General features: G+C 36.6%; 5 protein-coding genes and 1 non-coding gene across 11 annotated transcripts; 5 read left to right on the top strand and 1 right to left on the bottom strand.

The window, feature by feature from the left end:
• Window positions 1-519: 519 nt before the first annotated feature.
• On the bottom strand, window positions 520-9,416 carry LOC18585840 (transducin family protein / WD-40 repeat family protein). Of its 3 annotated transcripts, none has more exons than XM_018129434.2 (24): window positions 9,121-9,395; window positions 8,854-8,984; window positions 8,540-8,624; window positions 8,209-8,262; window positions 7,952-8,043; window positions 7,734-7,837; window positions 7,339-7,414; window positions 6,442-6,898; window positions 5,461-5,796; window positions 5,132-5,341; window positions 4,914-5,024; window positions 4,742-4,814; window positions 3,709-3,836; window positions 3,307-3,601; window positions 3,012-3,226; window positions 2,804-2,928; window positions 2,537-2,654; window positions 1,938-1,993; window positions 1,714-1,807; window positions 1,441-1,630; window positions 1,292-1,360; window positions 1,109-1,212; window positions 966-1,028; window positions 520-815 (listed from the first exon to the last, which is right to left on the bottom strand). In XM_018129434.2, the coding sequence occupies exons 1-24, from the start codon at window positions 9,169-9,171 to the stop codon at window positions 708-710; spliced, it is 3,345 nt and encodes a 1,114-aa protein (XP_017984923.2). In that variant the 5' UTR covers window positions 9,172-9,395; the 3' UTR covers window positions 520-707. The 3 variants fall into 3 exon arrangements, 2 of the variants coding, with proteins under 2 accessions (XP_017984923.2, XP_007008941.3); XM_007008879.3 differs by having other exon boundaries at window positions 4,914-5,012; window positions 9,121-9,394; XR_016023159.1 differs by lacking the exons at window positions 520-815; window positions 966-1,028; window positions 1,109-1,212; window positions 1,292-1,360; window positions 1,938-1,993 and having other exon boundaries at window positions 9,121-9,416.
• A 2,391-nt stretch (window positions 9,417-11,807) lies between these two features.
• On the top strand, window positions 11,808-13,402 carry LOC18585839 (2-oxoglutarate (2OG) and Fe(II)-dependent oxygenase superfamily protein). The gene is made up of 2 exons (XM_007008878.3): window positions 11,808-12,633; window positions 13,001-13,402. The coding sequence occupies exons 1-2, from the start codon at window positions 11,836-11,838 to the stop codon at window positions 13,316-13,318; spliced, it is 1,116 nt and encodes a 371-aa protein (XP_007008940.3). The 5' UTR covers window positions 11,808-11,835; the 3' UTR covers window positions 13,319-13,402.
• A 2,713-nt stretch (window positions 13,403-16,115) lies between these two features.
• Window positions 16,116-19,537, top strand: LOC18585838 (xylan O-acetyltransferase 1-like). The gene is made up of 5 exons (XM_007008876.3): window positions 16,116-17,039; window positions 17,127-17,298; window positions 17,698-17,897; window positions 18,011-18,169; window positions 18,809-19,537. The coding sequence occupies exons 1-5, from the start codon at window positions 16,372-16,374 to the stop codon at window positions 19,155-19,157; spliced, it is 1,548 nt and encodes a 515-aa protein (XP_007008938.1). The 5' UTR covers window positions 16,116-16,371; the 3' UTR covers window positions 19,158-19,537.
• A 685-nt stretch (window positions 19,538-20,222) lies between these two features.
• TRNAA-AGC (transfer RNA alanine (anticodon AGC)) lies at window positions 20,223-20,295 on the top strand. Its single transcript has one exon. It is a non-coding gene; the product is annotated as a tRNA-Ala (tRNA).
• Window positions 20,296-20,752: 457 nt separating this feature from the next.
• Window positions 20,753-23,375, top strand: LOC18585837 (xylan O-acetyltransferase 1-like). Of its 4 annotated transcripts, none has more exons than XM_018129246.2 (7): window positions 20,753-20,903; window positions 21,064-21,170; window positions 21,266-21,641; window positions 21,746-21,917; window positions 22,287-22,486; window positions 22,604-22,762; window positions 22,844-23,375. In XM_018129246.2, the coding sequence occupies exons 3-7, from the start codon at window positions 21,268-21,270 to the stop codon at window positions 23,190-23,192; spliced, it is 1,254 nt and encodes a 417-aa protein (XP_017984735.2). In that variant the 5' UTR covers window positions 20,753-20,903; window positions 21,064-21,170; window positions 21,266-21,267; the 3' UTR covers window positions 23,193-23,375. The 4 variants fall into 4 exon arrangements, with proteins under 4 accessions (XP_017984735.2, XP_007008937.3, XP_088658584.1 ...); XM_007008875.3 differs by having other exon boundaries at window positions 21,258-21,641; XM_088802458.1 differs by having other exon boundaries at window positions 20,794-20,924; window positions 21,258-21,641.
• A 127-nt stretch (window positions 23,376-23,502) lies between these two features.
• LOC18585836 (protein trichome birefringence-like 30) lies at window positions 23,503-26,035 on the top strand. The gene is made up of 5 exons (XM_007008874.3): window positions 23,503-24,640; window positions 24,723-24,894; window positions 25,065-25,264; window positions 25,381-25,539; window positions 25,644-26,035. Exons 1-5 carry the CDS (start codon window positions 24,135-24,137, stop codon window positions 25,990-25,992), a joined length of 1,386 nt encoding a protein of 461 aa, XP_007008936.3. The 5' UTR covers window positions 23,503-24,134; the 3' UTR covers window positions 25,993-26,035.
• The last annotated feature ends 301 nt before the right edge of the window (window positions 26,036-26,336 follow it).

Raw genomic sequence — 26,336 nt, 5'->3', positions numbered from 1 at the left:
ATCGTTTTATATTCTGTCACATGATTCAGGCCCAGCGCAAACTAACTGCTTGATTTAACTTTCTGGTTTCTTTTTTCTTATTTGTATTTTTGTATTTTATTTGATTAGTGTGTCGTATGGACAAATGAAAAGTGCCCACTCACCAGTCACCACTCTAATTATAAAAAAAAAAAAATACTAATTATGTCTGTTTCACGTGAGTCAAATCTCAAGGAACCTCAGCATGCCTCGTGACGAGAGTGGGACCTCTGAAAGCGAAGATTTTTCAAGTGAGGGTAGGTTTCAGTATCAAATATAGACTAAACAAAGGCCAAAAACATGATTCCATGAATTCACCACCGTCCATTACGATCAAACCCTTTTCCTTTTTGTTTTTGTTTGACCAATGGAAAGTAACTTGTGACTGAAACTCGAAATGCAGCCATACCAATTAATTAAAGAAGGAAAACGTGGAAATGATTTTTATTCTTTGAAAAACGATTAAATTGGTAATGAAGGAAAAAAAAAACGTGAGAATGATTGGGGTAGAGGAGATTCGAACTTTATTTTTTGAGTAAAAAATATACGTTTCTTCGTATTATTGACTGAATGCTCGGGTGCATGGATTGTAACAAATAATTTTAATTTCACACCAAAGAAACTTGATTATGACAATGGCAGCTACCTTAGCTGAATGCTCAATAGGTTGGTTTGGCAGCCATCCGAGTTCATAGATTCCACCACTTTTTCTTTTCCATTCTCTTGGCAAGTTCATTTGCCATGGAGGCAAAGTTCTCAGCCCCGCTTTGTAGCTCTTGAGTACGTTCGTTGATCCTCTGGTAGAAATGACCATATACGTTAGAGCCTCCGATGAATTAAAAAGCTTAGGGAGAGAGAATCTCTTGCTAGGAAGAGCTCATCCATAATAATAAAAGAAAAATGAAAGAAATTGTATCCAAGTATTTAACATGAAGTAGTAGTGTTACCTCGAGTTTTTCCTGCCGCTCTACAAGCCTGTCCCGGGCACTTGCAGCTGCAGCTGCAGCATCCTGGAAGCATATTTTTTTTGTGTTAGAAAGACGATTGATTCGATGCTATGCATTTACTTGATTATTCCCAGTAAATTTACCTCAGCTCCTCTATACTTAGCCCTGATTTCCTCGGCTGTTCTGAGCCTTGGTTTTGCATCAGTACCAGCACCCTCAAATAATCTTTCTCTCTCTGTTCTTTGCTCTGCAAGATAGCAATATGAATGTTAAGAAGTCAGAAATAAGAAGAAATGTACAAGAGTGTTAAGGAACCATTGACATACCTTTACTGTCATTCTTGATCTTCTCGGAAGAAGATGAGATGGTTACAGGTTCGTCAATTTGGATGTCATCTGCATGAGAAAAGGTGGTCAAGTGAGGAAAAAGAAAGTAGCAAGGGGACAGTAGAGAAATGTCAGCGAAAGGATAGAACCTATGTTAAGATCCAGTACTTCTTGCCAATCTGTGCTGGCCATGGAAGGCTTTAAGAATGGGGGACTAGAAAATATGCTCTCCAAATGCGAGAAATCATTCTTACAAGCTTCCTGAATTTGCACATTTTGATCCAGCTTACCTACTCTTAAGCCCTTAATAAGACCACCTAAAATCCCAGGAGCAGTATCCTGTTGCCAGAGAATTTAAGCTGTTATGGATGGAAAAAAAAAAAAAACTGATGTTAAAGAAAACAGAGAATGAGGTACACGACCTGGCTTTTTTTCTGACTTGGAGATAAACTAACAGTTGCATCAAAAGCAGCTGCAAGGACTGTATCATGAATGCATGGCAAAGAATCCGGAATCCTACAACACAAAAGACATTTTAGAAAGTAACAAGTGCTCGACTTTAGAGTTACAGACTACTAATGGAATGAATATAACATGCATACAGGAACATACAAAGAGAGAGAGAGAGAGAGAGAGAGAGAGAGACCTGAACTCATTCTCAAGGGCCAGAATAGATATAGCAGCAAATTCACACCCATGTATCTATAACTCCAAATGTAGTTAACTTGCATCAGATATTGTAGTATGAAACTACATCAATAAGATTTATGCTTATAGACAGACCTAAAATGAGTTAGACGTCATATACAATTATGTGCTATTACCGAGATTTCAAAATCAAATGCAAGTACAGTAACAGAAAAATTATTATATGCAGCTCAAAGGAGAAAGAGCATCTAAGTTATAAACACTTATGCCGCAAAGAGCATCTACATAGGTTGTGGAGCACTTTAGTTTTGACCTATGCATAAAATAATGAAGAATGTACGACTGAAAGATCATGGACAATTTGATGCGATTGGTGCAGCTGTACAAGTAAGTCTAAATTTGATAATTTTGAGAATCTTTTACTAGTATCGTGCAGAAACCAGACAAAAGGCAAAAAGCTCCAACTAATTTAAGAAGAATATTAAAGGCTGTAGATGTTTTACTTGGGTGAGACGTCACATGGCTAAAAAATAACTTGTCCATCTCAAAAATTAAAAAAATTATCAAAAGAATTGAAAAAGGGGAAAAGATACTAACCAGTATAATTTGCCCTCTATTTGAAGAACATATAATCTTTTCCATGTTAGTTTTGAAGTTCCATCTAAGAATAGTCATCAAAGAACTTTCTCCCATCACCTCAAGAGTTTTCATAGACCTGTCCAGGGAAATCAATTTCCACTTAACATATTATACCTATGAAACACTACTTTAGATAAATATACCATTTTGGATATAAGATTAACGCGAACAGTTGACATGATCAGGTTATACAATATGAGAATCTGCAGTATCAAAGTAAGTGACCTTATTTCAAGGACTCCAGTCCGGTAAAGCAGAACCAACCCACACTCTTTGTCATCTATCTTGAAGGCTGAAGTCCAAGAACATTGCTTCGGAAGATTGACTGCCCATATGGAGTCAGCGGTCCCCTATTACAAGGCAGTTACACTAATTGCTAAAAGAATTTGCAGATATACTGAACTTGAAAAAGAAAAAGCATAAGGTAAGACACCTGAATCACTGACTTCATAGAACATAAATGCAGTGCGTCCTCAAAACAAAGTAAAATGAGTAAACTCTTTAATCTCTGCCCAAAGTATGCCACTTGAGCGGAAATCTCAGATTTAGCTTCTACTGGAGTAATTCCATGGTCAGGACTAGAATGTGCAGGTTCAAATTTAGTTTCACTGATCTCTGATGGCACTGTAGAGACTATATTGCCACCCTCTGCATGTAGTCAATATTCAGAAAAATAAGTGAAAAACAGAATGGAAATCTTTGTTTTCTCCCCAGCTGAAAATACTTGCCTAAAATGTACATAGAGATGGCACTTGACTCCGCTTTCAGAGGTATTGACAGAGAGCTAACCACATTGCCAGTTGTGCCATCTAAAACTGTTAGGTATGCATCCTTGGTCATTACGAATGCTAACCACTTTTCGTTATCATTCAGACTTGTGGATACAGAATCCCTTGGGCTGTTTACCAAGGTATCGTTGTCTGTAAATGATATCATAGCAGACAAACCAACAGGGCAATTTGAGGGTGATAAACTGTCTGTAATGAACAACACTGAAAATGTACTAACATCAACCATTGCAACCTGAGACAAGAAACTGAAAAATATGAACCTGAAAGTCATTTAGTTGACACTGCCAATCAGCTAGTGAGCATGGTTTTAATCATCAAGACTGCACAGATGATTCTCACCCTGCCACAATTAAATCCCACTGCAAGTCTGGTACCAAATTTTGCAAATTGTAGCACACATACAGGAGAATTGAGGAGTGAAAACACAGCCAAGCATTGAGGGCCATCTGTTTGGTGCAAGGTATGGACTGCAAGCCACTTATGAATTAACAAAAATCCAATTGGAGAAAACTTGAAACTGTAGCATAATCAATCCTTAAAGCTTCAATTTAGTAATACATCAAAAAAGATAACGACCAGCTTTCACTAGTATAATTTTCTACACTTATTTCTAAAAGACAGCTTCACAAAGAGAACCAACTTAAATTCAAATCTTTTTAAAAAATTTGGAATTCCCCAAACCAACCGGCCTAATTTCCGAAGAATGAACCATAAGTATTGGTTCCATGAAAGCGGGGGTAATTTTGGACCTTTCAAGTCATCTTAGAGAATGAGTAGATACTCAAAGAGGATAATTCCTTTAATTTCTTTCAAAGAACTGCCATTGTGAGCCTCAGGATCTTAGCCAAGACAAATAAATGGCTAGCAGGCATGCAACTGTTATGTAAAGTTAAAATTTGACAATGTTTCTTGTTTTACAAAGTTTTAGTCCATGAAAATCTGGAATTTTAGGGGCTCTGACAGGGATTGCACATCATTGACACGAGTGAATTATATCAACAACCTGGCTTGTGGTCTGCCCTTGAGAGTTGAGTCTTATCAGTTTTCTCCATTATTTTTCTTCTTTGCAATACAAGACTTGAACAACGTATGTAAAAAGGACAGTGCACACCGTTCAACTACTGTACACAACCAAAGCTTTAATCACAACCATTTAAGGTTTAACTGCATAAACCAATCAAGACCATAAAACTTTGAATGCCAGTTATCTGATAGTATTAAATCCTTAACCTCATTTTGAAACCTACAGCTCATTTACTCATTATGCAAATTGAAACCAATTTTAAAGAAATATGTGTTGGAAAACTGGTCTGCTAGTCAAAAGAGACATACAAGTGCATCTGCATGAGGTAAATAAGTCCCAACCACGCACCTTCTTTCTCTGTTTCCTTCACAATGTTCAAACTCATTTCATCAGAAGTTACTGTTAGTTTGTAGAGACGAACCTACATTTTGTCAAAAGCAAGAGATATAAATCAAGATAAGCATTTATTTTGATTGTCTTAGAAGGAAAAAATACACCCATAGAAACAATCAACTCTTACCATACCACATTCATTGCCAATGGCTACACTTTGAGTTAAGGAGCAAATTTCCAATGCTGACACTGATGCACTTGCAACAGCAACGTCAAAACCTGGCACCTGTCCATTTATCTGTCTTAGAATGACTTTGTCAATTAAACTAAAACAGGGGGTTATGAATCAGAAGTGCTAATGTTAAAGAGGAAAAAATCACCTTAAACACTTAAAGATGAACTGACCTCAGTTCCTAGAACAAAGATAAGTGAAAGAGCTGGATAGGTGGCATCCCATATTCGAACAGATCCGTCCTGGTAACCTGCCACATATACTCTTTCAACTTGATAATCTGCAGTTTCAGAAAGAAGGCTGGGAAAACCCCCAGTCAAAGGCCACCTTCTACTCCCTGTAGCTGGAGTATGTGGTGCTTTAAGCTTTGTGGCTGATACTATCTAATCAAACATAGATAACCTAAATTAGTGAGTTAAAATGAGTGCAAAATATGTAAAACAATCTGTCATAAAAGGTCAAAAACCACATAACATTCTTTACACACTGTCACATACAATACCTTGGAAAGAGCCTTCGAAAATTCCCCATCTCTGTAAACTAAAGCAAGCTTACTCACAGTCATGCATGGATCAACAGTGGGTATGGGCATAACATACTGTCCTGAAGAAACACAAGTTGTTTTCTCTTGCTGAGACAGTAAGGCGGCCAAGCATGCATCGTCATAAACATGCAACTGCCCTGGGTTTGTCAACATAAATAGCAAATTGCCACCACTCTCTGTTACCCCCACAGTTGGTAACAAAACCATATCCGCAAAAGAGCCATTGGGTGTAAGGTCCATACGGCTGACACATTTCAGACTTTCTATTCCAGAAGTCCATTCAAGGCTTAAGATCTGTAAAGGACAGATATTATTCATGGAAAAGTTTAAGGGATTAAAGCTTGAATACTTGCAGTAAACAGAATGAGGGTTCTAGTTTTGATTTGCAGCACTCCTGATTCACATCTCCTCTTGGTAAATTAAGAATAACACTAAAACTTTTGTAAAAGCCGCAAGAGGGTGCAAGGTCGTAAATAAGAGGTGTACAGATAAGAGACAAGAATGCTAAAGTCGAAACTCCACCTTTGAGACAAAGTATCAAGTTCTCAGGGAGAAAAATAATATGCACCATGGTTCACTTACAAACATTAGGATTATATAGCTAGCTAAAAATGGATTTCATCCTGCAGCGTTAACTGAAGATGTGTTGATGGAAATATCAATATGATAGCATGGTCCAAAATCGGAATTTTTGTTATCAATACAAAGGATTTTTCCTTGCCAATCATGCCATATATTTGCATCATATTTATAAGTTGAGATATCATGGCTGTTGAATACACCTTCTCTAAGGCCTTTTAGCCAGGTTTTATTCTTCGTCTATTAAGAATTTATTTATATTACTGTCTAGCTGAGCCAAAAAAAAGTGAAACAAGACACCTTCCATCATTATAACAAGCATGAACAAACTTATAGAAATAACTTGAGTTAGAAGCACACCGTTAGAACTTCTTCCGATCCTACGTTATCACCACCATAGACAAAGAGCTTGCAGCCATGATCACCACAGGATTGGTTTGCAGACCAATGTAAAACAATAACAGGAAGTCTTTTCTCTCCCGATGATAATTGTAATTTAACAACATTGTTGGGTGATTTTTCAGCTTGCTGAATCCTTTTAGGGTTAGCAGTTGATAAGTTCCAAAACATGATATCCCCATCTACATAACCAACTGCAAGAATTGACCCATCATTCGATGCCCAACAAAGAGAGCTTATCTCTTTCACTTCATCACCGTCTGATGTGCAGTCAGAAACTTCAAGTTTTTTTTCTTCTGGAGAATCAGATGTCGTTCTGCCTTTCAATTGGAGATCCTTATTGCCTCTAACTAGAACAACTCGATCTTCAGAAATATCCCAGATGGCAAGCAACCCATTCTCGTAAGCAATCAGTACCCTACAAAATAATGCAATTTTTTAATGCAACAGACAGCAAAAATTGAACCAGAAAGTATATGATGCACATTATTAACCACTAACTTTTGTCCTGTTTTACTGAAGACTGCAACCTTAAACTTTTAAGAGGTAAGGCACCCACACAAGCACAACCCTGCTTCTCCGCACCCCACATACATGCACAGAGATGGTGTGGAGAGAGTAGTGACAGATTGACACACATAGAGATTAGCGTATAGACTGCTCAATATAACAGATTTATAGAAGACATAACAATGCAACTAGTTCTTGTTTTAGCTCAATCAGTATAAAAAGAAACTATTTGGCCTTGCAATAACCATCATATTGGATTCTTAGTAGAGATATCATTATACATTAAATTTACAGTCTTGTATTGCAAAACCAGAATAACCAAGAGGAACTTCCGGTAAGTAGTCTTGCCTGTTTCCCTGAGAACAAGGTTGGGGAAGAACTCCAACAACAGAAGGATGATTAGGTGATGAAATCCCAGCCTCTTCTGCATAGTTGAGAAAATGTAATTTTAAGTAGACATAACACATTATAGAGCTAAATAATGACTCAGACATTGATACCAAAATAGATAGCCAAAGACACAGGCACCCAAAAATCGATTTGCATTCTACATTCTTAAGTTCAGAGTATAGGACCAGAAAAGTTAAAGTGCGCAACCATACTGATTACAAAATTCTACATTTTCAGCTAGGAATAACAGGGTTATGGGCAAAACAAGGGGGCAAGGGCAACAAGAGCAAATTGAAGCCAGACAACTTTCACTCCAAAAGACTACATAACCAGTAAAATGATGAATGCACTACCAGCTATAACATTTGTGGGAACATAATAAGGAAGGTGGGCAAGCTTGTGTTCTTCAGCATCATACTTTATAACATACACCATCCCGTGCTCATCTCCGAGATACCTAAAGGTAATGACAGGGTAACGACGTTAATAATCAACTATGTCACTTACATTTGCAGGAAAGAAATGTTAAATTGATGATGTTATTGTAACAAGGTTTCAACGTGATTTGTACATGTAGCTAGTGCCATGAATGACTTTGAAAGCAGTTATATTGGACTCCCACTGTATATGGGAAGCTATTTGCCTTTGTTCCAAATCCCAGACCTGCCAGCATCAATAACCTATTATTAAGGCAATCATATAAGGCAGCATACAGATAGAGAGGATAGAAGGAAAAAAGAATATATCCGTTCTGAACATCAAAGGCATGCAGCTAGAAATGCACCTCTCCATAAGAAACACAAGTAAGGTGTATGAACAATCAAATACCTGAATCTCATTTTCATTTGACACGCTAACAAGAAAACCTTGATTTTGTAGAAACTGTAAAGAATAAAGAAATGTATCACAATGAAAGAAAATCATTTGTAAAAGTATACAAAATAAAGCCACCATAATAAAACAGATGACAAGAAAGGAAAGACAACACATAGAAAATGCACAAACGATGGAACGCCTAGAGCTAGAATTATTTAAGCATCTGAAATGGAAACAAAAACACCATATAATTGCTGAAAGACAGAACAAATTTAACCAAATACAGCAACATGAACACCAGCAATCCAACAAAAAATCAGTCTCCATGTTTGAACTTACAAACCTCCAAGTTTTTGATAGGTAACTGCTTAGGAGACACTAGAAGCGCTTCTATGTTTTCACCACCGATCACTTTTATCCTCCCATCCCTAACACCAAGTAAAGATCATACAATTCGTTAAGAAAGCAAAAATTTCACCAAAACAGAATCAAAGGAATTAATACTTTGCAATTTTTCATCTAAGTAAACATCCCTACTTAACTAAATTAGAGAAACGGAAATAACTAACTTTGCAATGAATTAAACAACGTTTGATGTCGATGAATGCTAAAAATTCAAGACGAATAAATGGAAACAGAAATACTATAACTACTAACAACGTTCCAACTGCAACGAGTCGTTGGATGAGATCACAAGCCAGAACCGAAGCAGTTGCCGGAATTCCATAGTGTACGGTCACACGGGGATTTAAATCTGCCGACGTCAAACTTCCTTTTGCAACATCACTCTGCCAAATTATTTCCATTTCAGTTCACAAAAAAACTAGATATTATAGCATTTCATTGAAATTTCTAGCTGAATCACGTTCCATTAAATATTTTACACTTAACGACCAAAACAAGAAAGGAGAATTTCGATCAAACCTTTGGAGATTGAGGTGAGGCGCCGTGGTTATGGAAGAATTTGGTGAACATCGGCTAATCGATTGAGCTGATTCTCTGTTTTTACGATGGATTCCTTGTTGGAGTTTGTTTGTCTTGAAATAGAGTAAATGACGACGATAATGAGATACGGAGGGGGAATCTTCGTCGGGACTTGTCGATTCAAAAAATCGACGGTGATGCGAGAGGGGGATTGGATTTCAGGGACCGTAGGATGCTCCGGCTAACTTTGAGTGGACAGTAGGGACCCACTAAGAAAATGGGCAAGTGTTCCGCTCAGATTATTTGGATTTGTTACACCTAATCATCACTTTCACTCTCACCTCCTGTGTCTTCTTTCTTTTTAAATATCTTAAAATACTCTTATTTCTATTATATTTATATATATAAATTGTTGAATATCTACATTATAAAAAAAATAAAGAATTTTATCTTAATTTCCTTAAAAATAAACAAGAGAAAAGTATTTACAGGTGAAATAAGTATTTATTTAAATGTGTATAAGTTCATTAATTTGTATTATTTTCGTAATTATATTAAAACACATATATTCAACTAACATATCATAAACAATTTTGAAAAAACTTTGAAAATGTCATATTCTATATATATAGGAGTATATGATATGGTATAATGCACAGGAGTATTGAATAATAATAATAAATAAATCATTCTTGTCATACATAATGAAATGAATAATAATTTTCAAAGAAGGGACGAGGGAGGTAGCTCGTCCAAACACGGCATGATTCAACTAATTTTTTTAATTAAAATCTCATGAATAATTTTTATTTTCATTGAAAATCATACTGTTAATTTTCTTCGGTAATTGATTTGAATGATTTATTGCGCAAATCAAGTTGATCACAAACTTGTGTTCATGACCTTGACCATGAAAGCAAGTGGGCCTTTATGCCTAATCCTCGTAACATAACCAAATATTCAAACTCAAATTGGCACAAAAAATATGTTAAAACTTGGCCTTTTCTTCATAAAAATTATTGCTTTTTGTTAAGTCATTGCCCCCCATGACTCCCTCGCCTCTCTGCCTCAGAAGTCAGACCACCTCAGATTTAAAAAGACAAGATCAATAGTGGAATCGAATTTCGTGTTTGGAAATAAAAATAATATTTATAAAACGATCATATTAAAATTTTAATATTTATAAAAATAAAAATATATTATAAAAATTTTAAACTTTTGAGAGGCGGGTCCTTACTGGACAAGACCAATTTCAATGTCTCTGGTTTCTACCATCGATGCTTATGGCGTGACAATAGTCTATGATTCGGTCCAAAATATGCAAAAGATTATATTCCAAACATTTATAAAGCAAACACCCAAATAATACAGGGCAGACCCCTGCAATCAGAACCTGTTACCATTCAAGACGCAACTTCCCCCACGACAAGGCAGCAGACTGCCACTTCCCTGCAAAAAGTTGAGCATTTCTTGGATTGGTAATAGAAAAACCAAAATATCTCAGTGGCATGGGCATGGCTGTCCATTATTATTGAGAATCATTACTATATTGGCTTTAGAGACTAAAAAACTAATTGAGTTATTTTTTATTTGCATGCATATAAATTTTAATTTTAATGAAAAAATTTAATATCAATTAATATTTTTATACACATAACATATGACATGACAATTGACGTAATTATGTAACAATTGACATGAACATGTGACATTTGATTTGAAATGCTTATGTAAATACATTATATATCATATGGACGAAAAAATACTCGTTGACATTTAATTTGACTATTATTAATTTTTCGTTAACATTGAGGGCTTGTAGGAATATAAGAAAAGAATATGGGCTTAATTGCATAATGAGCATAGTTTAAGGGTTTAAGTGTATTTTTATTATCTAAGCTTATTATGTTCATGTATAATTTAAGCATAAAATTTTAAAAAAAGTATTTGAACTAATAAAGAAAATGTAAATAAATCCTTATTATTTTATCTCATTGAATCAAGCCCTTGTAATTTTATTTTAGACCAAATAATACTACTTATCATACTATACCATAGGGTGTTAATGTGATATGCAGACATGACAGAGTAGATAATGATGTAACGTAATAGTATAACCATGTGATATTTTTTACCTTTTACATCAACGTCATGCGGATATAAAATGACAAGTGTCATTTTTTACTAATGATTACTAATCAACCATTAATCATAAGACGTATTTAGTTCAAGATAAAATTATAATAATTTGATTAAAAGTAATAAAAAATAAGAATTTATATGAATTTTTTTAATGATTCAGTGATTTTTTTTAAGTATTATACCTATAATTTAATAAAAACACAAATTCTTTATCAAATTTCCATGAAAAGGGATTATTAAAACTAATAATTGGGAAAATTTCATCTTTGAAAGTCTAAGTTGTCATGGTCAATTCCATGCTATTATAAATAGTGTTACATTATTTGATATTTAATGTATTACCTATTTAATTTAAATTAAAGTGCCAAATAAAAACGCACCTTTCATTGATATTATGGTCCCATGCAACATAACTTTTGGTAACATTTGCTTTTGCTAACTCATACTTAAATAATTAACATTTTGGCCCCCACACGTGTGAAGCACCCAACTTCTCTATATATTTCAATACTTATATCATTAGATTAGCCAAGAGTGCTCTGTTTTTTTTTTTGAACTTTTTTTTTTCATGCCATGGCATCTTCTACTCACAAACAACAGCAACACTTACCAAACTTGTACGGCGCCACCGCGGCCCCACCGCCAACCCCATCCGGGCAACCCAATCACCACCTCGTCACGTCATCCGCCACCGCGGATGCGCTTTCCAAGCTCCTCCACCGCCTCCCTCCTACTCTATCCCTTCCTACTCACCGCTCGGCCCCATCCACCGCGTCTCCTCGTACCGTCTCTTTCTCTGACCCTAACCTTAAGGATCTTCTCCTCTCCTCTGGTTCTAAAGTCGGGTTCTTCCAACTCACAAGCCACGACGTATCTTCCCAACTAGCTAACTCGGCTGAGACCGAGTCACTCTCTCTCTTTGAACTCCCTAAAGAGCAAAAAGAATCATGTTTCCCCAAGAACTGGCCTCTAGGCTTCGATGCCGATGAAGAAGAAGGCGGGGACGAAAAGGGTGAGTCATTTTGCTTGGATGCTACGTGTTCAACCGAGTTAACAAACCTGTCATTGAGTTCTCTACGTGAGTTCACTCGGGCTTTAGAGAAACTGGGGTTGAAGATCATCGATACGTTGGCAAATGCAGTGGGGTTTGAGAACCCGATAGGAGAGGATCCGACCCGGTTTTGTTCTTTGATGTGGATATTAGAGGGTTTGCATGGGGACGATAAACCCTCGGGCGGGTTTTACCCGTATGTAATTGGGCTACAATATCAAATCAGGTGCCAACAATATTCCTTGTTGTCGGAATCGGGATGGGTTTCGGTTTCACCCGAAGTGGACTCCATCATGGTCACTCTCGGTGACATTGCTCAAGTAAGTTTTATCTCATGGTAATTATTTAGTGTTTGCCTAGCATTTGTCTAAACTTGCTACCCTATCCCATCCCAAATCTGAATATACTTGTATTTTATATAATCATATTGAATAATCTGTAATTTTTGAAATTAAGAAATGATTGTTTCACGAATTATTATATTTACGTTAACTATTTCAATATTAACCGTGAAATTTTAAATTAGCATGTATCCATTTAAGATTTATTTAATTATTAAATAGATATATATATATATATATAATTTCATTTGAAAAATGAAAAATCTGTGATTTTTCATATGCAGAATAAGTTAATAATTAAGTCTAACTTTTCTCCTGATTAATGTTACTAAAAAATGTTTGATAGGTTTGGAGCAATGGGAAACTAAGGAAAGTGAGGGGAAGACCGGTGGCGGCGTGTTTAGATGACGGAAACAACTCTCGTCATGTATCAATGTCACTGTTATTGACACTTCCGATGGATAGTCAAGTTGCTCCTCTCCTTACCAAGGTCATTGCTGACGATGAAAATGCCAGCGATGATGAAATTCGCGACGATGAAATTGGCACCGAGGGAAAGAAAGAAGAGAGATTGTTTAGGTCATTTTCCTTTGAAGACTATGCATGGAGAGTTTATCATGAATGCCTCCTCTTCAAAGATCCACTTGATCGATACCGCATCTAAAGTTTCTATACATTGAATGATTTTCAATCTTTCTAAGCAAATGGAAATTTGACAATTAAATAGTACAATTTTGTTTTCGACTACCTTCTTTGTTTACTTTATATTTGCTCTTATCAATTTATTTTGTCAGATTTTACGACAAAAAATAATTTCATCGCAAAAAATTTAAATATTGTTAGTAAAAGAATTAGCAACAAGATTGTGGTAAATGTGAGAAGAAGAATTTGTTTTTCTTTTTGCTTTAAAATGAAATTTTAATCTTAATTTTCCTGAAAATCAAAGAGAGAAATATTTGGAGACAGAACAAGCATACAACTATATTAGATTTAACAAGTTTCAAGTTCTTGGGAAGTAAAGGGGCTTAAACTAAGTCATATGAGAGAGCCCAAAAGCAGTCCTATTATCAAACCAAGCTCCCAAATAATGAGTTGCACATGTTTATTCAAAGCTTTGGGCCTTTTTCCCTTCAAAAACAGATTGGGCCTTCAACAAAGCCCATTAATTCTAAATCCAAAACAGGATAAAACCCATTGGGTTTTGAATTATTTAACCGAAGGAATTTATTTTAATTTCTTTTGGCATTATTGGTATGAGGGGAACACCCATACATGGACATGATTGTATTTCAAGGCATATGTCAAGGTGAGCCTTGTCTCCATGGGAATTGGTTGAGTACGAAAATATTTGTCCTTGAAAAGGGGCTATAGGAGTGGAGTAAATCACAGTCCATAGACAGAAAAAGTAATGTAAATTGATGGTGATAGTTACAATAACAAAAACTATAAGAAAACTTAAACCGAGTTGAAAAATCTCTCTCATTTCTTTAAAGATCATAATAGATACTTTATAATAAAGTATTCTACTTGATTAAGTAAGATTAAAGTATTATATAATCATATTTGAATATAGTTCAAGTAATAAAATTATTACGATCACAAATTCAGATAGAATTTAGATAATGGTTATAAAATATCTATTGCTCAAACTCATTATAAATAGTCGAATTCAAATAAAATATAAATAATCAAATTTTAATCGAGTTTAGATTTACAGTCAAATATCTCAACATTAATGAATATCTCATGTATCGTGATTTCGAATTTCTTTGATAGGGTGAAGTATATTATACTCAGTATGGCTGCCTTGGCTTGGAATAAAAGCGATGGGTCACCCATCAAACTATTACCAAAAGGGAGTGAAGTGAGTTGCTACACAAACCCAAAGTTTGATTTCTCCATCCTGATGTACTTTCAATGCACAAGGAAAATCAAAAAAGGTTCCTTAGCCTTTACTTTTCTCAAACATAAAGTTACTAATAATTAAGAATTCTGATTCTTTCTTCTTTTTTTTTTTAACTTTTTTTTGAGACTTCAAACCAAATAGAATCATCATTATTATCAAGAGCCTTGGTAATGCATCAACAGCCCATTGCCTATAGTTGTTGTGGACAAAGAAAGATCACATGACATTTAATCATTTATTATGAATTTAAATATATATGTTTACACAATTTTTTGGTTTGGATGAAGTCAATAATTATGATCAGAAGTTTTGTTAAACATTGCACCAACTAAAAACATTGACATTTGAAAGGATGATTAGGTGATTTTTTGACTAATTGACCATAATCACTTTTACAAACAAATACCCTTTGAAAAAATGAGGATACTATTAGTAGGATTTTGTTTTTTTTTTTAATTTTTTTTATAAATCGAGAAGGATGAATATGACACCTCAAAACCCATGTTTATCACTAGATTACTATGATTTTTTATTCTCTCCCATATGAAAGAGACGAGATAATAAAAAAGAAAAGATTACGTTATGAGTGCTGTAAATACACCCGTTAAAATTATTACTATTATGTATCGAATTAATTGAGATATGAGGTGAAAAACAAGTGAAGAATTTCATAATTATTCACTAGTGTAATTTTGGTAATCATATTAAGCTTGTAGCAGTTAACAAACAGACTTCTTTCTCTCTTTTTTATTTGTTTAAATTTGGGTACCATAACAACATTTGTATGGTTATGGCATCAAGATTATCTTGTTTGACTTGTTGTGACCAAGATTGCTGGCAACTTCGATTTGTTTATAGAACTCACTGTTGTTTTCTGATATTCTTTTTGCTCTCTTGACCTCTGCTCTGCTGTGGTCCAAATGTTAGGGGGGGCTGCCTACCATCCTTCAATTTTTATTTATGGAGTAAACCCCACAAATAACAAACATGATTAGACATTTTTAATTTGTTCCCCTAAGTCTCCATGGATAAATAGGAAAAGCTGGAAATTACTGCAGGGAAATGAACTTTTCTGCATCTTACAATCTATAATGTCATTGATCTGGTCTTAAGTTTTCTGAAAGAAAATGATAGAATGGGTTCTTAGAGGGTAAACAGTTGATGAAAATAGCATCAGAGCCCTTGATTTTATCTGACCCCCACGTACAGGAACAGTCTCAACCATCCGATGAGCATACATTGTCATGCTCCAGGCGGTTGACCCAAAAGGTTTTTTTGACTTTCCAATGGGGGAGTCTGACATAGGGTTATAGCCAACAAAAGTTTCCATGTCTGATGAAGCTTCCATGTCAGAATCTAATTTATGACATTGGGGTCTACCAGATAGTTTACAGCACCACACCTAAAACGTCCAATGTACAAGTCCCAATCTTAGGTAGATTAAGACCAACTTGCCAAAGCTTTGAACTCACTCCTCTCAGGTTTGTTTTTCTGGCACAGAACTTAAACAGGAGGGTGAAAAGGAAGTAGTTAGCAATGGAATTGTAAAGAAATAAATATAGAAAAAAAAAAAACTGAGAAAGACAACTCTCCCTCCACCAGAAAGCCTAACAAGTTTCTTGAAGAAAAACCCTTCTCACCAAACCTGAATTAAACAAAAATAATCAACCTAATACATATTGTAATAAGTCTCACTCTCTCTCTATCTATCTATCTTTCTCTCCAACATAGTGTATTTGTTCATCATTTCTTTCCCTCTATATTTTCCATCCCTCTTCCCTTCTTTCTGCTCAAAGCATTCTTCAGTTCTCATGCAGCCAGGTCGTCGTAAAACTCTCTTCACGGAAACAGGAGTCATGAAGCACCGCAAGAACAATAACCTTTCCATATTTGTTGTAGTGTTCTCCATATTTTTGTTTGGGGTGTTCATGTATAATGAGGACGTGAAGTCCATAGCGGAGTTCCCATTTTCAAGGCCTAAAGGTAGTGATATCCAAGAGGAGCGATCCAAACAAGGCAACCCAGTTCAAGAAGGTATCAAGAACGAGAAGGAAAACGCGGTGTCATTGAATTCAAGAACTTCAGTAGAAGAAGAAGAAGAAGACAACACCAAAAGAAAGATTCCTGATGAAAAAACAAAGGAACCTGATGACTTGAAATCCATGGTGGTGAAAGATGATGAGCAAAGGCTTCCAGTTGAAGAAGATAAAGAAGATGAAGAGGAGAAGATAGAAGAGAAAGTAGAAGAACAAAAGACAGAGCTACCAGTCATCGAAGAAGATGATGAGGATGTCGAATTGCCTCCGGAAGACTGTGATCTCTTCACAGGACAGTGGGTTTTTGACAATGAAACACATCCTTTGTACCAAGAAGATGAGTGCGAGTTTCTTACAGCACAAGTTACTTGCATGAGGAATGGAAGAAAGGATTCTTTGTATCAGAATTGGAGATGGCAGCCTAGAGATTGTAATTTACCCAAGTAAGAGCATTTATATACTGTTTTCTTGTTTCTTTGTTAAATTCTGTAAGATGCTGATGATTTTGATATGCCTTTTTACCTGTTAAGGTACAAACCAAGATTGTTGCTTGAGAAGCTGAGGAATAAGAGGCTTATGTTTGTTGGAGACTCATTGAACAGAAATCAATGGGAATCCATGGTTTGTCTGGTTCAATCTGTTGTCCCCTCTGGAAGGAAGAGCTTGAACAAGTCAGGGTCTCTCTCTGTGTTCAGAATTGAGGTAAAATTCCCCACTTGGCAAGATTTGATTGGATGTCATTTTCTTCTGGTATTCATTAATCTTTCTGACAAAAATTTGTTTCGTATAATTGAAGCTAATGCTTTTTGTCTTTCGTGAATGATTCATAACCATAATGACATCACACGGGTGCTTTATTTTATAGCAGACAATGTGATCATCCAAGTTTTTGCTGAATATTTAAACAACACTAGGCATTTTCTTAGTATTTTGTGGAAGCAAAAAGACAAGCTTCATATTTGGACCTCCCCTTTTCTTCCTATCCCATCATCCCCAAGAAAAGCAGAAAAAAAAAAATGAAAGAAGACTAAGTTCATGGACTTTGCTTAGGAACTGTCCCAAAGGAACAATTGTGATTCTGAAACCATCTGTCTTTTGCAGGACTACAATGCCACAGTGGAGTTCTATTGGGCCCCTTTTCTGGTGCAATCAAATTCAGACGACCCCAACATGCACAGCATCTTGAATCGTATAATCATGCCTGAATCAATCAAGAAACATGGCAAGAACTGGAAGGATGTGGACTATTTGGTCTTCAACACATACATCTGGTGGATGAACACTTTCACCATGAAAGTCTTGTAAGTAAAAACGCATCAATGTTTTCATTTGATTTGATTAAATTATGTTTCTTTTTGGAAGTGGTAATCTGATATGGGGGGGTGGATATCTGTTCTTTTGATTGGTGTAACAGACGAGGGTCGTTTGATAAAGGGGACACTGAATATGATGAGATCGAACGGCCAGTAGCATACAACAGGGTCTTGACCACATGGTCTAAATGGGTTGATAAGAATGTGAATCCAAATCGAACCACTGTCTTCTTCAGCAGCATGTCTCCTCTTCATATCAAGTAATTAATCACTTGCCATCCTTCTAAGTTTCTTCCTATAGCTCCTGTAGAAACATAGGACATCAATGGAGTATTTTGCAATAATTTGTGAGTAGCTATAACTAACTTCACCAGATCACCTAACCCTTTTAAGTTTTTAACTCGCTGTCTCTTTGAAGAAGATAACTGCTTCAAAAGCAACCTAATCATTTGACAGATTCCCCTTGTGCAATGCGCTTAACCATGATTACAGTTCAAAGACTGAGGTTAACCCAAAGTTTTAAATCTTCTTCTGATTGTCTTTAACTCCCATTGTTGTTGGAATAAAGTATCTCATTTAGGACAGTCCTAGTGGTTGACAGTTGGCCTATGACCTCTCAACCAATAATAATTAGACCAAAACTGTTATCCTAATCTTTTGGTTGGTAAATAAAACGATCATATCTGTGTGTTTTTCCGACTAATAAGAAAGATATGCACTCAAATATTTAGTTCAAATGTTTAAAGATCGGTGTATAATTCTTCTGCTCAAAGAACAAGATTCGAACCTTCAAAATAAAAAAAGATTAGTAGTATATGTTTGAACTGAAATGATTTCTTTAATTTGAGGCTTTCATTCAAACCTGACATAATGTGCAACCAACCTACCAATGTCTGCAGGAGCTTGGACTGGAACAACCCGGATGGGATCAAGTGTGCCCTGGAGACTACCCCAATTCTGAACCAGTCCATGTACCTAAACGTGGGCACTGACCGCAGGCTGTATGTAGTTGCCACCAACATCACTCAAAACATGAAAGTTCCTGTTCATTTCATTGACATCACAAGCCTTTCCGAGTACAGAAAAGATGCACACACCTCAGTCTACACCATCCGCCAAGGCAAAATGCTAAGCCCGGAACAGAAGGCAGACCCGGCCACATATGCTGATTGTATCCATTGGTGCCTTCCAGGGTTACCCGACACGTGGAATGAGTTCATCTACACACGTATCATCTCTCACTCGTGACACGTGGCACAAACATAAATTCACATTATCCATTTACTTTATTTTTTTTCTGTTTTTTTTCTTTTTTGGTATGGCTCCATTGCCTCAGTCATGGTTTTCCTTGTAAGCATCTGTAAGTTTTACTTCCAACATTTGATCGGATGTTAGCTTCATATAGGGTGGAAAAGTGTAGGGGATGGACCATCAAAAATTTTTTGGTTTTTTCCTTTTGTTGATTTACTGGGGACTGAGGTGGGAGCCAAGAATGCCAAATTTCCATCACTCACTGATCAAAAAAGCTGGCCTAAGCCAATGCACAGAGCACTTGTACAATGCAATATGTTGGAAAACTTGGAAAAAAGAAATAAAGGGTTCATACAAACAAAAAATTTCTTTTCATATATCATCATTTCTTCTTCATTTTTGTTGTTTTATATACTAAGAGCTGCTTGATCTAGTCGGTTGTGCTTCAACATAGTCTATGTTCAATTCAGAGAAAAATAGCTTCAAGAACCATAGAGATAAGTCCCAGTGTGTCCAATCTTTCAATGGGCAAAAAACTGCCTCATCAGCCCTGATACAGACAAGAAAACAGGTCTTGTAGGTAAAAAACATTAGCAAAGGCAAGCCGGTGCCATTAACTAAATCATGTCAAGATCATGTCAAGAGTATTAAACAGCTGTCTATAAGCAAAAGGCAAGGCTTTAACAAAGGTCAACTAGACTGACCCTCTTGGATTCTAGATGTTTAGGGCCTTTTTACATAGGCAAGTTCCATCAAGGTGCCAAAAGTCTCATCATAAAAGGGGGGAAAAAAAAAGACTGTTCTGCTTCCTACTTACAAGATAGAACATGTCAGTCAGCAAGAGTTCCCTAATTTACCTAGAGGTATATATGACTTCATTGACAATTAACAGCACCCTTTGGTAATCAAGAGGTCCAATAATCTGTTTTACCCTTAGCTTAATTTTGGATTTGCCAGTTACTTCAGTTGATTGAGATACTAAAGCATTTTCCATACCAGAAATGCTCTCCATAATGTTCGTATCTTCTTACAAAAAAGCAATGGTTCCCGCTAATAACATATGGGGATGTAGCTCAGATGGTAGAGCGCTCGCTTAGCATGCGAGAGGTACGGGGATCGATACCCCGCATCTCCATCTGCTGTTTTTATATTTTCCCAAAAGTTTTGCCTGTATAAGCCTTGTTATTTCCCTCACAGTATAAGGTTTCTCACATCCTTTCTAAACTTGAGCCATGAACACTGGCAAAAGGAAAACAGGCTGCAGAGAGTGCAGACTTCAAAAACAAAAGCTTCTCTGCTTGCAGTTACAGCAATGGCTTGAAGCAGTAACTTACACCTCATGCAACATTGATTCTTAAGAAGGAAATTGTAATGAAAGCAGGCGGGCACGTGGTCCTACTGCATGTGCATATGAGAGTAGGGACAGCTGCTTAACTTTGTGGTATGGGAAGCAAGGGATATAAATGTAAATCCAAGAATAAAGAAAGACAGCTAGAGAAAGACGGGTAAAATTATATCCTTTTGAAAACTAGAACTTAGATCTCATTGGTAAGCCATGCTAAAAGCAGAACCCCATATTTTAAGAGGTATGGAATAAAAAAGTGGCTAGTGATTACTATCTCAAGAAAAAGGAAAGAAAAAGCATAAAAGATTGTCTTGGCAGGTGGTCAGTGAAGAGTGAAGACCTTACTTTTATAGCATTAGTCTATAATTTACAGGCTTTCTTAGCCTTGGACGACCCAGGTGCCCATAAGAAATTATATAGTAATGAGTAATCTATCCACTGTGTAGTTTTCTAGTCTAAAGTGGTCTAATAGTATCAATGAGATGCTGAACTCTGAATTCTTTCTCCAACATTGTAGATGTCAACATATCCTGAATGGGTTCAGTTTTCTTTTGTCAGATATGAAGATTGTGGTCAGAAACTGATAAAAAATAAAAGGTGGGGAAAGAGAAATCTTATTTCTGCAGATAGCTAAACCAGCGGCTAATTGAAGTTAACCACTCCAGGTTAGTTGTTTTCCTTTTCTTCTTCTCTGATCTTTTTCTTGAATTCCTTCTCATTCTTAACCTTTGCTGTTTCATCTTTCACCCAAGCTGTGAAGCTATGAAGCACAGCTGCTGCAGCATCAGCCATAAAAGTAAAAGCTACTATCAAGTACTTGTTCTGGTTTCCCTGATATTGATACTTCTATTCAAATGGTTTATCTACAAAGGAGATTTTAGACAGGTGGCGAGGTCAATTTTCTTGTCAAGATTTAGACCTCTAGGAATCCTGGAGGAAGATGGGGAGGTTAAGCTGCCACCAAAGGACTGTGATGTGTTCACAGGGAACTGGGTTTTTGATAATATAACTCATCCTTTGTATAAAGAAGAGGAATGTGAGTTTCTATCAGAACAAGTGACTTGCATCAGGAATGGCAGACAGGATTCACTTTACCAGAACTGGAGATGGCAACCTAGGGATTGTTCTTTGCCCAAGTAAGTATATCAGTTAACATTTCCTAATTGTTTCTTGAGGAATAAAAAGGCTTTAGTTAATTAGTTATTGAGTTAATTTCCTTCCTTATTTTTGGTATGGTAAGATTCAAAGCAAGATTATTGCTTGAAAAACTTCGTGGAAAGAGGCTCATGTTCGTGGGGGACTCATTAAATCGGAACCAATGGGAATCCATGGTTTGTCTGCTTCAATCTGCTGTTCCTCCAGGCAAGAAGAGCCTCAGAAAGTCAGGTTCTCTAGTTATCTTCAGCATTGAGGTATATCTCTTCCTTTACTCTTTAATCAGTCTATAAGATGGTAGGATTCAGATCTGTTAAAGAATTAAGCATAGTTTTCACTCAAAACTCTTCATGCTTAACCAATGAAAAATTCAAACTTGTTAAAGAATACTTAAGAGTTATTGTCTTGCCGACAAACTGTCTCATTGCTTCCATCCATGATAGGGGCAAGTTGAAAAGGAAATGCCTTTTTCTTTTTATGTAATTTCATGAAAAGATGTGCACATGAAAGAATGGGGTAATGGAATTGAAATTTTTATGCTTATCGCCATCTCCATTTTTAATTTCCCTTAACTCTAGTTTCTGGGGCCAGTTGGATGTGACATTATGTCTTAAATGCTAGCATAGGAGTACAACACCACGGTGGAGTTCTATTGGGCACCGTTTCTGGTTGAATCTAACTCAGACAATCCATGGAGGCACAGCGTAAAAGACCGTATAATCATGCCTGAATCAATCAAGAACCGTGGAGATGATTGGAAGGGTGTAGATTACTTGGTTTTCAACACATATATATGGTGGATGAACACTGGATACATGAAAGTCTTGTAAGTGTAAAAAGGGTTTTTGATTCTGCCATGAGCTATATCTGCAGAAAAGCAAAGCAGGAAAGCTTATTCATTGAGGTTGATACATTTTTCATCTTTTGATGTTTGTTTGGAAAGACGAGGATCGTTTGATGCAGACCCCATTGAGTATGATGAAATCAAGCGGCCTATAGCTTATGGGAGAGTTCTGAAGACATGGGCTAATTGGGTTGAAGCAAATGTTGATTCCAAGTTTACTTCAGTCTACTTCATGAGCATGTCCCCTCTTCATATCAAGTATTCATTGTTTTAGATCACTTAATTCTGTCCATTTTCTTGTTCATTTCCATTGATTTTAACCTCGTGGATGTGGAACAGGAGTTTGGATTGGAACAACCCGGATGGAATCAGGTGTGCTAAGGAGGCTCTTCCAGTGTTGAACATGTCCACACCGCCAAATGTTGGCACAGACCACAGGCTGTTCCTGGCAGTAGCAAATGTGACTCGATCCATGAAAGTACCGGTCTACTTCCTGAATATCACCACCCTCTCCGAGTATCGAAAAGATGCTCATACATCCGTTTATACCACCCGGCAAGGCCAGCTGATAACGCCGGAGCAGCAGGCTGATCCAGACACATATGCAGACTGCATACATTGGTGCCTACCAGGTTTACCTGATACATGGAATGAGCTCCTCTATACACACATCATTTCACACTCTTGACCACCTATGATTTCTTTTTGTCTTTCACAGATTGATGAACTACAAATTGGAATTGAATATGATTTGTTAAAGAATTCTTGAGTCAGTTGTGTAGCTGCATAGAAAATTCCCAAGAACATGCTGCTACCTTACATGCTTTTATCATTTTCTTCTTAAATTCAATCAGAAATTTTTTTTCCCAAACCCATGCTTGCTTTTCCTGATGACATTGAATTCAAGTTACGACAATCTTTTTAAGGATGAAATTTGAAAGCATTTGCTTTGCAAGATTCTCTGCCCCCACAACAGTGGAGGAGTTTGGTTTGGTTCTAGCTCATCATTGAGTGATTAGTTTCTTAAAGTCAATACCTAATTATTTATTTATACATATAGAGTTGTCCTGCTTCAACTTTCAATGACAAAATAAATAGCAAGACCAAAAGCAAATAAGAGACAGTAGATTAAGGATTCCAGAAATGGCATAGATCAGCAAGATATCTGCTTCATCATTGTAGAGAAAACTCTATAGCAAGTCCAGGCAATTTTCAAGGTTGCTAATTCCTTCTGACAAAGGAAGCTATACTCAGCTTTGCTCTCAATCTCTTTCCGCTGTTTGTAAGCATTTTTAGCATTTCTAAATCTGATAAGACTCTGACAAGGCAACTTAACAGTTGTTATAAACATGGAATATTTCAAAAGAGGACAACAGCTTTTACCAACTAAAATACGTTAAACAATTGTAATTGGGTGCATACACATATAAAATTATAAAATATACATGTATAATACAATAAGAAATGGCAGGTTGACCTACAGCTACCAAAACAAGAAGTTTTCTATTTAGATTTCAAGACAGAGAAGAAGGAAAAGAATAGAAGAGAAGATTATCCCAACATCCATCCATAGCCATAAATTTGTTATTTGATCAAGCTGATCTTGACTCTCTGATAGAAATAAGTAACAATGAAGAAAGTCGGTATGACCCAGAGATGCAATTACTCCCCAATATTAACCATAGTAGTTTTTTCAACTTTATTCTTTGGATTCTTTTCGTACAAGGAATACAGGAAAATGATTCCAGTCCCAGATTTCAAACACCAAAAGCCCTTCCCGGAATCCTCCAACACAAGTAATGTTGGAATTCAAGAAACAGACAAGGAACACAATGATGGAAAAGCTAAGGTAGAGACAAAAGGAGGTATTGAAGAAAAGTTTCAAGATAGCAATGATTCGAACTTAATCACAGTAGAAGAAGAAGAGGATGATGGTGCCAATAAAAGGATTGTTTTTCCCCTAGAAGAGTGTGATATCTTCAAAGGAGAGTGGGTTTTTGATAATGGCACACACCCTTTATACAAAGAAGAAGAGTGTGAGTTTCTCACCGAGATGGGGACATGCCAGAAGAATGGAAGGCCAGATTCCTTATACCAGAAATGGAGGTGGCAGCCCAGGGATTGCTCTTTGCCCAAGTAAATATTTCTTTTCTTTCTTTCTCAGAAGTGGGTCAATTCATCCCTTTTAGTTTAATGATTTTCTCCTGTCTGGGTTAAGGTTTGATGCAAAATTGTTGCTGGGGAAACTTCAAGGAAAGAGGCTTATGTTTGTTGGAGACTCCATACATTTTAGCCAGATGCTATCCCTGGTTTGCATGGTTCAATCTGTCATCCCACCAGAGAAGAAGAGCTTCAGTTATGGAAGGTATACCACTGTCTTTAAAATGGAGGTAATTGAGTTGCTGTTTCTCTTTTCTTTTTTTTTCTTTTCTCATGGATTGATTCAAAATTCAGATAACATGAGACAGAGAAACAGTTTTTTCTGCCTTAAAATCAAGTAAACAAAGAGAGGAAGGTGAAGAAAATTTTGTTGAAAAAGTTATAGCTACTTGAACTGTAGGAATATAATGCTACCATGGAATTCTACTGGGCACCATTTTTGGTTGAGTCCAATGTAGACCCTCCAACAAGGAGGGATGGCACAGTGGATCCTGTAATCAAGCTTGAATCAATCTCAAAGCATGGAGATAACTGGAAAAATGTTGACTACCTCATCTTCAACACATATATTTGGTGGAGGTACCCTACCATGAAAGTATTGTAAGCACTCTGCTCGAGTTTCTTTAACTTCGAATTTATATTCAATGCACGATCAATGTACATTATCACTAAATCACAGAACATTTACTCTTGTTGCTTCGAAACTGATTGAAAAGACGAGGATCTTTCGATGATGGGGTGACAGATTATGTCGAAATCAATCAGAATATAGCATATGAGAGCGTTTTGAGGTCATGGGGCAAGTGGCTGGAAGAGAATGTTGATTCGAATCACACTTCAGTTTTCTTCAGCAGTCCAGCACCTTCACATATAAAGTATGAACAAAGCAAAACTTTCAATCTCATCTTCTCATTCTAGACGAAGTGTTGCTTAAGATAGCTCTTTATGTAAACATCTTGTGTATGCAAAATTGCAACAGGAGCTCTGCCTGGAATAACACAAGCGGGATCAAGTGTTCAAACGAGACAACTCCGATTCTAAACATATCTACATCACTGGATGTGGGAACAAATCGTTGGCTTTTTGCGATTGCGGTGAATGTCAGTCGATCCCTGGAAATACCTGTTCACTTCCTCGACATCACCACCCTTTCTGAATACCGGAAAGATGCACATACATCTATTTATGCAGCACCCGGAGGCAAGTTGCTGACTCAAGAACAAAAGTCTGATCCAGCAACATATGCAGATTGTGTGCACTGGTGTCTCCCTGGCTTACCTGATACATGGAACGAGTTGCTATATACGCTCATCATATCCCAGACTTGACTGAACCACTATGATTTCTCGTTGTCCCACCCCCCCCCCCCCCCCCCCCCCCCCCCAGCCCGTTTGTCGGATGACATGATTGATTGAATCCCGGGGGAGAATCCATCAACCTGGTGTCTCAACACAAAGTATAGAGGAATTGAACTTGAATTGCTGTTGTTTGGTCCGAACTTGAACCATGCTATGTATGTAATGTTCATTGAAGAAACACTACATGTTAATGGTACAAAACCAATAGAGAGAGAGAGAGAGAATACCACCTAATTCTTTTAAGTTTAAATGTTAAGGGGGTTTTTTGTTTGTCCCTAAATTGATTGAGAACTTAAAGGATTATGCATGACTCC

The sequence above is a fragment of the Theobroma cacao genome, chromosome 10 (genome assembly GCF_053813885.1).
Source record: "Theobroma cacao isolate CCN51 chromosome 10, ASM5381388v1, whole genome shotgun sequence".
Taxonomy (NCBI): domain Eukaryota; kingdom Viridiplantae; phylum Streptophyta; class Magnoliopsida; order Malvales; family Malvaceae; genus Theobroma; species Theobroma cacao.
This window is presented reverse-complemented; position numbering and strand designations above follow the sequence as displayed.

Bases quoted from the DNA above. Each gene is read 5' to 3' on its own strand.
- LOC18585840 (XM_018129434.2), bottom strand. From the start codon at position 9,171: ATGTTCACCAAATTCTTCCATAACCACGGCGCCTCACCTCAATCTCCA. The intron at 8,985-9,120 runs GTTTGATCGAAA...ATAATTTGGCAG, and splicing joins CCTCACCTCAATCTCCAAAG to AGTGATGTTGCAAAAGGAAG. The intron at 5,342-5,460 runs GTATTGTATGTG...ATGTTTGATTAG, and splicing joins TTTCGAAGGCTCTTTCCAAG to ATAGTATCAGCCACAAAGCT.
- LOC18585839 (XM_007008878.3), top strand. From the start codon at position 11,836: ATGGCATCTTCTACTCACAAACAACAGCAACACTTACCAAACTTGTAC. The intron at 12,634-13,000 runs GTAAGTTTTATC...AATGTTTGATAG, and splicing joins CTCTCGGTGACATTGCTCAA to GTTTGGAGCAATGGGAAACT.
- LOC18585838 (XM_007008876.3), top strand. From the start codon at position 16,372: ATGCAGCCAGGTCGTCGTAAAACTCTCTTCACGGAAACAGGAGTCATG. The intron at 17,040-17,126 runs GTAAGAGCATTT...TTACCTGTTAAG, and splicing joins AGAGATTGTAATTTACCCAA to GTACAAACCAAGATTGTTGC. The intron at 18,170-18,808 runs GTAATTAATCAC...CAATGTCTGCAG, and splicing joins ATGTCTCCTCTTCATATCAA to GAGCTTGGACTGGAACAACC.
- LOC18585837 (XM_018129246.2), top strand. From the start codon at position 21,268: ATGAAGCACAGCTGCTGCAGCATCAGCCATAAAAGTAAAAGCTACTAT. The intron at 21,918-22,286 runs GTATATCTCTTC...ATGCTAGCATAG, and splicing joins TAGTTATCTTCAGCATTGAG to GAGTACAACACCACGGTGGA. The intron at 22,487-22,603 runs GTAAGTGTAAAA...TTGTTTGGAAAG, and splicing joins ACTGGATACATGAAAGTCTT to ACGAGGATCGTTTGATGCAG.
- LOC18585836 (XM_007008874.3), top strand. From the start codon at position 24,135: ATGAAGAAAGTCGGTATGACCCAGAGATGCAATTACTCCCCAATATTA. The intron at 24,641-24,722 runs GTAAATATTTCT...GTCTGGGTTAAG, and splicing joins AGGGATTGCTCTTTGCCCAA to GTTTGATGCAAAATTGTTGC. The intron at 24,895-25,064 runs GTAATTGAGTTG...CTTGAACTGTAG, and splicing joins CCACTGTCTTTAAAATGGAG to GAATATAATGCTACCATGGA.